A 12,203-nucleotide genomic window follows, 5' to 3' on the forward strand; every position below is an offset into this window, starting at 1 on the left:
GCACAAACGAAGCTGCAGTAATGGAATGGAAGTGCATAGCCAGTTCATAGCCACAGCTGGGTTTGAGAAACAAATATTAGAACTGTGGCGATGTCACCATTGTACCATGAAACCACTGTCCCCGAGTGCTCCTTAACGACTTCTTAAGCAACTGCATGTGTAGGCTACCCCAGAGGATTACTGGTACAATATGGATTGTGGTATGGAGCTATCATAATCCTACAGTTGGCTATGTTTTGTGACTACTGAACTTCCTCCTACTGGATGTTAAGATGTATGGCATTTGTTCACCAGGGTCGAATGCCCTATCTCACGTTGTTAACAACAGTGAAAAATAATTTGTGTATCTGCCCAGTGATTCACATCTGCTCCAACAGTTATGGGTCACATCTTAGGTTCTTCCATGGCTCATACTACACCCTTCTACAAAGTTTCATGAAAATCGTGCTATTAATTTTTCCAGAATGCTGCTGACAAACAAACAACCAAGAAAATAATTGAATACATCCCTCCTTGTCAGAGGTAATGAAGGCCTTGTTTTCTATGCAGGTGATGTGAACAAAGACCATTTATGGTTGACAAAATCCTGAACACACGCTGCACGAGGAATTTTTCCATTGGTCATTGGCTGATTGATGGAGCCTAACAGTCGACATGTTTTGGCTAAGTAACGCTGGATGAGCATCCCTGCTAGCACTTGAAACAAGAATACATTTCTAAAGTAAACAGCATCTAAAGGCAGCATTATTCATTACACCATACAACTGTTGGATTTCACCAAAAAATGTATACTGCCTCTTGTCCCATACATTTCTTAGAGGCCTCACCTGCAATGCAGCGAATCTCCGGGAGACACATCATAATCTCAGGGAAGCGTTTGGGTTGGTGCGGGTACTTGTATTCAGTGTAGTCCTGGCACACATACCAGTAGCGCTTGTTCAGCTGCTCGAGCTGGGAGATGTTGGACAGTCCTCTGATATCTGCAATTACAAATGAAAGAAAGTCATTTGGGGAAAACAGAAAGGGCCAAGAAAGTCTTTCCCTCAGTAATAGCAGAGCTAGCTAGCATTGTTACCTTGGTTGAGGAAGTTGATGGCTTTCATACAGGCATACTCCTCATTACTGATCTTCAACTGATGAAACTTGCGAAACAGATATATTAACCTCTCCATCACCTCCATGCCGTCCTCGCTGAAGCTGAGGAATCAGATACAAACTCGTCAATAATGCTGGAAAATAATGCTGTGGTACATAACATATACAACAATGTAATAAATAATGTCTCCAGAGGATTAGTTTTTGGATCATTTGAAGCCAAATTCTCCAAAAGATGGACTGAGTTTTCAGACATTTACTGTCCGCATGTTCCCATTAAATCTACTGTGATGAAAAAAAAGGCACTCCAAAATATATAAAATCCCTCAAGCCCAATTATCTTAAGCCTCTATGCTTCAATGAACAAGACAAAAATTAGGGAGGGAATGCGTCAGATCTACCAAAAGTGCTTAACAGACGTCTTGCTGATCCCACAGCTTTTTGAAAGAAAGATTCATAAAGTTTAATTCCTCTCATCTCACTTCAATTCCCCATCTTTCTGGCTCTCACAGCTCCAATCTCTCTCACACACATTAGCGCTGCCACTGTAAATCAGATATGCACTCCTAAACTACAGCAAATTGACCAAAGCAACAGAACAGCACCGTATATTAGGAAAATGTGTGTCACAAGGTCAGATAATTCTGGTTTGATTTACACAGAGCCAAACCCCCACACATCCCTTTCTACCTAGTGAGGGACATGCAGGTATTTCACATGCCAGACGGTGCTAGCCACAGCTCTGTCCTAAGGAGTCCTCCCATTCTCGGACCACTTCACTGGCCCTCATCCAAAAACAATGCTTTCCCTGCTGTCATAGGGAGAAATATCAAGCCCTTTCGGAGATACTGAGCTAGAATGGAATGTCTCGCTTTGCAGGATTATTGTTACAGTGGGGAATATTTAATTCCTGATATCCACCTTTCCTCTTAGTCATATAATGAATCGGCAAGGTTCCTGAAGGCAGCATCTAATGTATAATATCTTTTGTATGTTAATGGTGGGGCTGCACGGTGGCGCAGCAGGTAGTGCGCGTGCCTCACAGCAAGAAGGTTGCCGGTTCGATCCCCGGGTCAGACGGGGCCTTTCTGTGTGAAGTTTGCATGTTCTTCCCGTGCATGCGTGGGTTCTCTCCGGGTACTCCGGCTTCCTCCCACAGACCAAAAACATGCTCATTAGGTTAATTGATGACTCTAAATTGTCCGTAGGTGTGAGTGTGAGTGTGAATGTTTGTTTGTCCTTGCATGTGGCCCTGCAATCGGCTGGCGACCGGTTCAGGGTGTACCCCGCCTCTCGCCCATTGTAGCTGGGATAGGCTCCAGCCCCCCGCAACCCCGAAAGGGATAGGCGGTATAGATAAGGGATGGATGTTAATGGTGCAATAGAATCCAGAAAAAGGAGGTAAGTGCTAGTATGAATCAGTGTAGGCAAGACATTATCAACTCATGAGTGAGGGCTATTTCCACAGTCCTTCTTCTGACATCAGACTGATGAGAGTGAACTAAACGAGTAAAGTTGCAGGCCATGAGAGTTGAGGGAATCTTCAGTGATCATTGTCTGTGGGTTTGTACATACGAGCAACTCCTTTCACATTACGAATAGTTATTTGAATCAGCGTTAGTATAAAATTATTCACCAGTGATTTAAGTGATTAAATATACTTTCAATGAAGTCATACTTTTGGTTCTTTGTTTAATACTAATTACCAAATTATAACTGTAGTGTGGTTACATAGAGATAGGGTGGTTACAGTTATAATAATTGTAATGTTGCATTTAAAGGATAACTCCAATTTATGTTTTGCAGTTTTTGTTTCATACCTATCCCAAACTAAAAAATAGGGCAATAAAACAAACGACAGTAGCTCTGACAAAACTCCTTGTCACTCACCCCTGCAGCTCATCGTCAGATGGTGTATACTTGGCCGTGACGTTGGCTAGGTCTCCGAAAATCTGGGCGCTGTAGATGGTGAGGCAGGAGAGCAGGATGAGCTCCTGCCAGGTGGAGCTAAGCAGGCAGGTGTAGTCCTCTATGGAGAGCTCACAGAAAAACGGCAACTTTTTGATCCAGGAGATTTGGCGAAACAGAAGCTCGTCTGCAAGGCGGCACAGAAGGGCGAACAGCTCCACCTGTGTCACTTTGTACCTGGGAAACAGGAAGGTAAAGAATAAGGGTAATGCTGAACATGGAATCAGGCAGACAGTATACGGCTGGATAATCTGGATATTATTTTAGTGGACTCCTCCACAACAGAATTTATAAATGGTCATGGTAGCTTCCTGGACAAAACGGGTGATCTGAACAACAGGGAGCAAATAATTCTGGTGCAACAACAATTATATGATCAGGGCAGCGATTCTCTGTTAACAATACCACATCACTGAAGACACATCATCATGCCTACCATTCCATCTGACTGTTGTTTGTTTGTGTCTGCCTTCTGCCTGAATGCATGTGAATGTAGCTTGAAGAGGGGGAGGCTTGTGTGAAAGCAGGTCTGTTATGTTCACTCTGCATCAACTCCAACATGATACAATTTGAGAAATTATATATTCAATGCTTGTTACTCAACCACACGAATACTCAGGGTTTGAAATGATACTGGCCAATCAGCCAGATGAGAGTACAAAAACTGCAGCAGGCTTTAGTATTATTGTCTAGTTACTAGCCAACGTGGTGGACGCTGTATAAGTTAAAATATTACTGTAGGCTTAGGCCTCAATTCTTCATGTATAATGTGTTTGACTAGTTTGATTTGTGAATAGGTTTGAAGTGGACCCAATGACTTGTGATCTGGTTAATTTGGGGGGGGGGGGGGGGGGGGGGAGTTTTGGCTAATTATATCAGAATTCCATCCATCCATTTTCTATGCCGCTTATCCCTTTCGGGGTTGCGGGGGCCAGAGCCTATCTCAGCTGCCAACGGGCGAGAGGCGGGGTACACCCATCGCAGATACACACACCATTCACACTCACACTCACACCTAGGGGCATTTTAGAGTCACCAATCAACCTAATGAGCCTGTTTTTGGTCGCATGGACGCATGCACGGGAAGAACATGCAAACTTCACACAGAAAGGCCCGACCCGGGAATCGAACCTGCGACCTTCTTGCTGTGGGGCACGCGCACTACCTGCTGCGCCACCGTGCAGCCCTATATCAGAATTCATTATAACTAATTCAGAGCTTTGAGTCTATTAGCCATTTTGGCTGTGATAAATATTGTTTGTGGAAAAGTTCTGAATTCAAAAAATGAATTTGAATTTGCTCGTCTGTGTGAGCGGTTGTAGAGGAGGTGAGGACATTCAACGTCTGCTGAGACGGCGGTTTGTTCCACTAGGTGGCTCCCGTTTCCTGCCCTGTCTACTTTCTGGTCTTGACACATGATCATTGATGAACATGCAAACATACAAAAGACCAATACAGTGCCGAAATTTCACAAAATATACTTCAAGTCGTCCAGCAGTTTGTGTCCTTCCTGTCACTGTGCTTACTGGTCTATGTTATATCTACAGAATGGAGTCAGTGGATGCAGTATCTTGTGTATGTATTGACTCACCCATCTTCTATGAGCATAGGGGTGGCCAGGGGGGCCAGGTCTTCAGCAGCCACCAGCTGCAGCACCAGTGGGTGGGATTGTGGGTAGAGGGTGCGGGGCTGGGGGGCCAGCAGGCCAGACTGGGCAGCATAGCTGAATAGGTGAGGTAGGAGCTGGTAGTGTGTGGACATGGAGGTGTTGATGTACTGGTCCCTGAGGGCCGCCGTGTAGCCGTTCATTTCCACAGAGCGACTGCAAGCACACACACAAGGTTACACACACTTGTTCATATAGGCAGTGATGAAATGAAACTAAGTACATCCATCCATCCATCCATCCATCCATCCATCCATCCATCCATCCATCCATCCATCCATCTTCTATGCCGCTTATCCCTTTCGGGGTCACGGGGGGGCCGGAGCCTATCTCGGCTGTCAACAGGCGGGAGGTGGGGTACACCCTGGACCGATCGCCAGCCGATCGCAGGGCAGCAACTAAGTACATTTAGATGAGAATATTCAGATAAGATTTGTAGTGTACTTGTAGTGAAGTATTTTCACAGTGTGGCATTAGTACTTTTACTGAAGAAAAGGATCTGAATACTTCTTCCAACACTGCATATATATTTTTTTTAATTTTAATTTTTTGTTAATATAACAAAGGAATACTCCGACATTTTGAGAAATATTCCTGTTTACCATCTTACCGGATACAAATATTAATATATCTCATATCTGTGTGCACAGTACAGAAAGAGTGATTTGCCCTGGCTTCCAGTGTTTATGCTAAGCTAGGCTAAACATGTCTCAGACCTACTATTCTCTCTACTGGACACATAAAGTTTTCCATCCAACTTCATAACCTTTAAACTTTATCTATGGAGGCATGCTGGAGCTCCATTCTCCTTGCCATTACAAATCTCTGTAATTTTTTTAGAAACTTGTAGACAAAACTTTGCAGTTTATTTTGTACCTGCATACCAAAGCGTACGCTGCACAGGCATTCTGCTATTGTTCATTTCTTCTCAGATTTAATTTGATAAAACAAGTATTCCTCTGAATAGCTATGTGGCTGCAGAGATAAACCTACTGTTTATACAAAATGAGACTGAAATAAATATAGTCATGTGAGTGCCTAGACAATATTCGTCCTTGATGAATGTAGATAGACAATATGCTCGTCTCTGTAGCAAGAACAGCAGATAGTGCGGCGAGTTCTTTGTGTTTGCTATCATCGCCAAGCCTGAGGAGCTGTATATTCAGGCATTCTTTAGCAGATGAATACCTTAACCAAAGTCTGGGTGAGATGGGAACAAGGTGTAAACTGTCAGGGCCGGCTCATTATCTCAATGGTGTGCCCCACCATGGCGTTGCACGGTGGAGTAGTCGAGATGAACAACTCACTTGGATGACAGAGTGGAGGCGGGTGACGGCTGGTTGCCCTCTGAGGCTCCGTTGCTGGGAGAGCTGTGGTCGCTGTCACCATTGTTGCCCCAGGTGTGCTCCGGGGCATCCTCCTTGAACTCCTGCCCCGACATGATCCGCTCTATCTCCTCCTCTGTGATCTAAACACACACAAAGAGGGTTTGGAGCTTACAGCTCATCGTCATGTGACCAAAAGCACTGTGTCTCAGTTGAATTGATTAGCACTGACTAGCACCGCACTGCTTTTCACTAAACTGTTGGGGAGCAAGGACACAACCACACAATGAAACATAGAGCTAGAGAAAGAAAGAAAGAAAGAAAGAAGGCAAACAGGTATGTGCCTGTGTGTGTATTTCACTAGCTGATACACACACACCTAAAATAACAGAATCCTTGCAGGTCCGTACAGAGAAAACACAGACAAAGCCATTCTGAAGGGCATTAGCATGCCTAAAATATGTCTTGTATATGTGGCTGGGGTCAATTCACTTTAATTTCTATCAATTCAGCACATACACCGAAACAGCAATTCATTCCATAGTAATGCCAGAGAGGTCCTTCTTTCATTAGGTCTTAGAAAGAAAGCCGTCTTTTAATGGAAGCAGGCGCTTCTATTTTTTATTTTTTTTAAACTTGCTGAATTGAGCTGCACTGAATTGACCACGTCCCTCCCCTGAATAGTGGCTCAGTGGTACTTAGCCTGATGTCACACATTTTCCTGACCATTTGTTCTCTCGCCAGTGTTAATAATGAAGGCTGCACTGAATAGGAAGTAATCATCAGCTACATGATTATACTGATGATACAACAAGGTCAGGGCTCACTCTCATTACATGCTTCACAAGTATTTCTACACCCAAATCATTAGCATTACAGCACTCCAGCTCAGTGTTATTTAAGTGATTGGTTTGTGCTCTGCATGTATTCACCATGAGTGAGTTAACTCTGGGACTGAGTCAGAATAATATGTATTGAGTGACTGTAAGCTAGGAGAGGGTCAGTGAATGTCACAAAAACAACATTTCTGCTGATTATTGAACATGAAGTTGGTAATTTACCTGAACAGGTCCGATGCTTTTGTTCCTCCCCCCTGGCATGCCATCCTCCCTGATTGCTACATGACAAAAAGAAAGAATAGAAATCTCAGTCAACATGTGTTCCATTAACATAACATCGTACGTGATTAGTATCATAGTATGATAGCTCTACCTAGTGGCTGACAAATCACACAGTGCTTTGCTTCACGTCACTAATTTCCATGTGGTGATTTTTCTCTTCAGTTCTGACATAACTTTTCCTGCTTCTGTTGGCAGGCAGACATTTTTTTTCTGTTATCTGGGAATGGTTGGTCCAAATCTGGGAGTTAAGCAATTCTATTTCATGTGTCAAGACAATCTTGCTTTAATCAAAGTATTTGGAGAATAAATCTTCTAAAATGAGGCAGAGTATTGAAAGGTCACATACCAATTCTTATCCACTAGGGGGCAGCATGTACTTATGGAAGCATGAATGTAACACAAGGACAAACTACAGCTCCTGTCCACTGACTTACCACTATGTGTGTCACTAAGCATCCCAGAAGATCTGTGTGTGCAACGATTTATTGGCAGAACTGATGTATTTCAGCCTTCATCAGAGCAGGCTGGAGCTCTAACACAAAGGCAGCTACACCTGAATCTTTTGATCAGTTTATGAAATGCTTGGTAGAGCACATTTTGAGCTGTGAGACATCGATGGAAAAATGGTTGCACCTAATTCAACCTGACTGAAACATCTTTAGCAATGTTATTGTTCAGATGGCTTCCTTCAGGAGGTTGGCAGCAATGAATCATTCTTTACATGTGACATGTCATAAATAAACATTTCTTTTATTTAGTTGAGTTTTAGAGGACCTAGTGAGCAGAATGATGTAAATGAAATGAATGTCTCGTAAAAGTTGATGACTTTGTAAAAATTCTTCAAAAACATGCTCTGCCAACTGATAGAAATGTCCATTACATGTGTTACTAACATTTTTGACTTAACAAAAAATAGATACTGCCATGGGACACAGAGTCTTCTAATTATACACTGTTAGAGAGCTGATTCATTTGATATTTATTGAAATGATCATAATATGATTTTTAAGACTTTCAAAGCTGGTGTATGGGACTTTTACATATAAACTAATGTAACATATAAGCCCTTGACAAATGCGTTCACACAATGCTGATTAAGTCCATCACCACACTCATCACCACTGTGTCACTCACAGCACCAGAGGTTTTAAATGTGGTTTCTGTGGCGACATTCCTGCACTGGTGCACCAGTAATGATGCCTTTTATGTCAACCAGCAAAGAGCTGACGGGGGAACAGCCACTGCGACAAGTTGCTACAGCAACTGGGAGTGTGGCAGAGCCTGTGGCGTCATAAGCACGTTGACAGTGTTTGTGTAATTACTTTCACTTCCAGCAGGGGGAGACAAAATTTCTGCACTGGAGGTCTAAAGGTTTTTTGTTGGTTTTTTTTTTCATAAAAATGTGGTCACATATATACAGGTGACGCTGTATTGATTGATTCATCAAAGCCAGATTTAATCACAGTAACAGATTTGAACCCAGGGGGTGCCTAAATTGTATAAGAAATACAAGCCAACAATGGTTTATAGAAAATAGCAAAAAGGGGATCCATCACCTGAAAAAGTGTTGAGCTGTTGGCACACAGATGTTTGTACATGTTTACATGTTTTTTTCATCTGTAACAAGTAAATGTCTTACTTTCTGAGTTTTACACATTGTTGAAAGTGTAATAGCCCTGCAATCAGCTGGCGACCGGTTCAGGGTGTACCCCGCCTCTCGCCCATTGTAGCTGGGATAGGCTCCAGCCCCCCGCAACCCCGAAAGGGATAGGCGGTATAGATAATGGATGGATGGATGAAAGTGTAATAGAAATGGATCGAATCATTTTGCAGAGGCTCACAATTGAGTGTTTAAAATGAAAACTCAAGGCATGTCCCTGTGATGTGTCCACCCTTTACCTTTGCGGTTCATCCCCATTTGCAAACACTTGAGCAGACGGCAGTACTGGCAGCGGTTGCGCTGCTTGCGCGACATCTCACAATTCTTGTCGCGGCTGCAGCGATACACGCGCTTGTTGCAGATGCTGCGTTTGAAGAAGCCCTTGCAGCCCTCACAGGAAATGATGCCATAGTGCAGGCCTGTGGCGCGATCTCCACAGATAAGGCAAGTACGCTGGTCAGTTGGATCATCTGCAGAGGGAAAGGAAATATAAAGAAAAGGGAGGCATTTAGAACTGCTTCCACCCACCTCTTCACTGTAATTCATCCACACTGTGAAAAAAAATAGTGGGTGCAAAAACCTTGCTGAAGGCACAAGTTTTTAATTGAGATCATGGGGGCGGTTGGGGCTTAAGCACTAACCAGGCGCTGGCTAATCCAAAGCATTCTTAAGCTCTAACTCTCATTATGTGAAAGTGGAGGTGTAACAGGCAGCAGGACGGGAAAGTCTTGTGTATGTTTTATTCAGTAGCTCTGAAGAGAGGAGGCAGCAAGCTAAAACGACATGACTGATTTGTTTACAGTCTCTCCTTTCTCTTTTCTTAAACAGAGGTATCACATGAGGGCCCTAAGAAGACCTCTGAGACGTATTACTCTGTCTAAAACATTGTACTTTGTGAAACATTGCTCCATTAATTAGTGACAATTCAGTGTTTAAAATTGGATATATCCATACAGCAGGTATAGTATCCTTTAAAACGCGTCATCTTGTAACCTTTTCTTTCACTTGGTGGCTAATTTTCCAGCCAAGCCAATACAGTGCTTTGAAATCCGACAGGACTGGTGCACATCAGCCTCTCATTTGCCTCAATGTTCCACACTGGCGCTCTCTTAATCAGTAACCTTCACCGTGTCTCCTGAAAGAGCCCATGCTTTTTGCTGATGGCTCCAAACTGTGAAAAGTTGTTGGGACAGAAATAGTGACGGCAGTAATTTGGAACACCTGTGAGGGAGTATTTAGGGGCTCGGGTCAGGAGGAAGTGGGAACTCACAGCAAGGAAGTCATGTGGAACAGGATGTCTTAAAACAAAGTAAAACTAAAAACAGCAGTAGAAATTACACATGATGTGGGTTTCTAAAGCTGGCTGACAGCCTGCTGACCATGAAAGAATGAGACATTAAGACGGCGAGAAAGGAAATGGGCCGAAGTCTTACATACTGGTTTGAAATGACTTTGGAGGTGTGAGAGAACATGTGTACTGTATCTGACAAGGAAGGTGGGGAGAGGATCAATGAGAGATGGATCCTACTGAGGACCTTCCTTGTGAAGCTACTTTGCTAATCATGAAGGTGCTTTCAAACTGTAAAGACAGCAATCTGAGAGAGCTGCTGAAAATCATCTCTTAATCCCCCATCTACCTCCAGGCCACATAATGCACATAACCAAACTCACTAAGGAAGCTGAGAATTAAGTTGGAGCGCGTTCTCTGCTGTCCACAGCGGTAAGCTTTATCCCCCCCCCCCCCACACACGCACACACCAAGGAGCCCTCCACCACCCAACCCCCGCTAATAGCCGCAGAGCAGATGGGTTGGACTCCATGGTTACAGAGAATAGCAAAGCCTGCAGGAATGTGGCGTGCTGCTGATCTGTATCTCAGCTCAACTGGGATCAAACATATCAGGACCGATAGAGGTTAGACTGATACAACATGGGGATGCGTCTGATATGATGGAGGTTCCTCCATAGTGCTGGTTTCACAGGGAGTTCAGTGGTGGTCTACATGCTTCTTTTACAGGTTCACTCAACCTGATAGGAAGAGAAGTCCTGACAAAACACTGAGTACCTCATCTGTTGGTTGTATCAAAAGGACTGTTAACTTCAACAGAACTGCAGCTTTACAAAACTATCTGCATCAGCAACAGCCATCCTATTCTTAATATCAAGAAAAAATATTTTTTTTTCATGTGTGTTGGTCAATGGACAACTAGAGCTGGATTCTGTGACGCCTCCTCCCGAGCTTTAGCAGTGCACAGGGACAGGCGTGGAGGGAGATGTGTACAGCAGGGAACGTGATGAACAATGCACAACGAAAAAAATGTTTTTTTTCCCTTGTTAAATATATTTTCTACCTCAGTTGAGACTTGTTAAATTCCAATTTCAGCAGTTTTGTTTCTTAAAGTGAAGCAGCTCTTACTACATGGCTTGGAAACGGTCAAACATTTGGTTGCATAGCAAATAGAAATGTGTAACACTCACAACTTGATTTTTCTGTTCTTGAATACACTACAGGCCAGCTTTCTGTTTTGATGTTTGAGCAAGAGATAAAAGGTTTCTGATCACAGGCTGAAGAGGAAGCACAAGCACTGGTTGCTGGCTGACGTAAAGAGCTGTAATTTTCTACTAAAGAGAGGCCATGGTCATGGTGAACACAATGTGGACAGCAGCATGTGTGCTTTCTTAAAGGGCTTGCACATGTGAAGCCACAAAGGGAGAATGAAATAGACATAAAGGTCTGAGGCAGCTGTCCAGCTGGGTTAATGCTGTCTGGTGAGCCTGGAGATTAACCTGGACATCTGATTAATGTGCGACTCTTGTGTAATGCAACAAGCGGCACTACACACAGGTGGGACCTTCACCCTCCTAAGGGATTCTGTGATTGGAAAAGCAATAATGGAGACAGACATGCAGGTTTCCTGCATGGCTCAGTGTAGAGCAACACACTGACTGACTGCACGCAGGATTTCTACTCCTGCTGCTGTATCTGTTCGCTTGGTGTACTGAGGAAGATTGCTTGGACTACTCCTTTAAAATGCTCCACCAGCTGATTCAGTTTAAGCCTTGGTCGCAGTACAGGACGGATACTGTCACACACGAGAAGACAAAGACTCACGCACGGTCACCTTTACCTTACCACATTGCTGCAGACTGACTGATTGATTGACATCCGTGATGTTCTTTTCAAATTGCTTGTAAATTGTCATATTTGAGAAGCTGAAACCAGTGAATGTTTGATACACACACACACACACACACACACACACACACACACACACACACACACACACACACACACACACACACACACACACACACACACACACACACACACACACACACACACACACACACACACACACACACACACAG

The 12,203-nt window shown here is 43.6% G+C and overlaps 1 protein-coding gene across 2 annotated transcripts in view; it reads right to left on the reverse strand.

Annotated features, from left to right (window-relative positions):
* The window catches only part of nr6a1a (nuclear receptor subfamily 6, group A, member 1a), a 93,002-nt gene that overhangs the window by 6,260 nt on the left and 74,539 nt on the right, over positions 1–12,203 (reverse strand). For both annotated transcript variants that reach the window (XM_070964026.1, XM_070964028.1), the window contains 7 exons: positions 9,075–9,305; positions 7,116–7,171; positions 6,037–6,197; positions 4,655–4,885; positions 2,986–3,240; positions 1,076–1,197; positions 828–980 (listed from right to left, as the gene is read on the reverse strand). In XM_070964026.1, the coding sequence (XP_070820127.1) occupies positions 828–980; positions 1,076–1,197; positions 2,986–3,240; positions 4,655–4,885; positions 6,037–6,197; positions 7,116–7,171; positions 9,075–9,305 (1,209 nt within the window). The remainder of the gene's footprint in view (positions 1–827; positions 981–1,075; positions 1,198–2,985; positions 3,241–4,654; positions 4,886–6,036; positions 6,198–7,115; positions 7,172–9,074; positions 9,306–12,203) is intronic.

Source organism: Chaetodon trifascialis, chromosome 6 (genome assembly GCF_039877785.1).
Source record: "Chaetodon trifascialis isolate fChaTrf1 chromosome 6, fChaTrf1.hap1, whole genome shotgun sequence".
NCBI lineage: Eukaryota > Metazoa > Chordata > Actinopteri > Chaetodontiformes > Chaetodontidae > Chaetodon > Chaetodon trifascialis.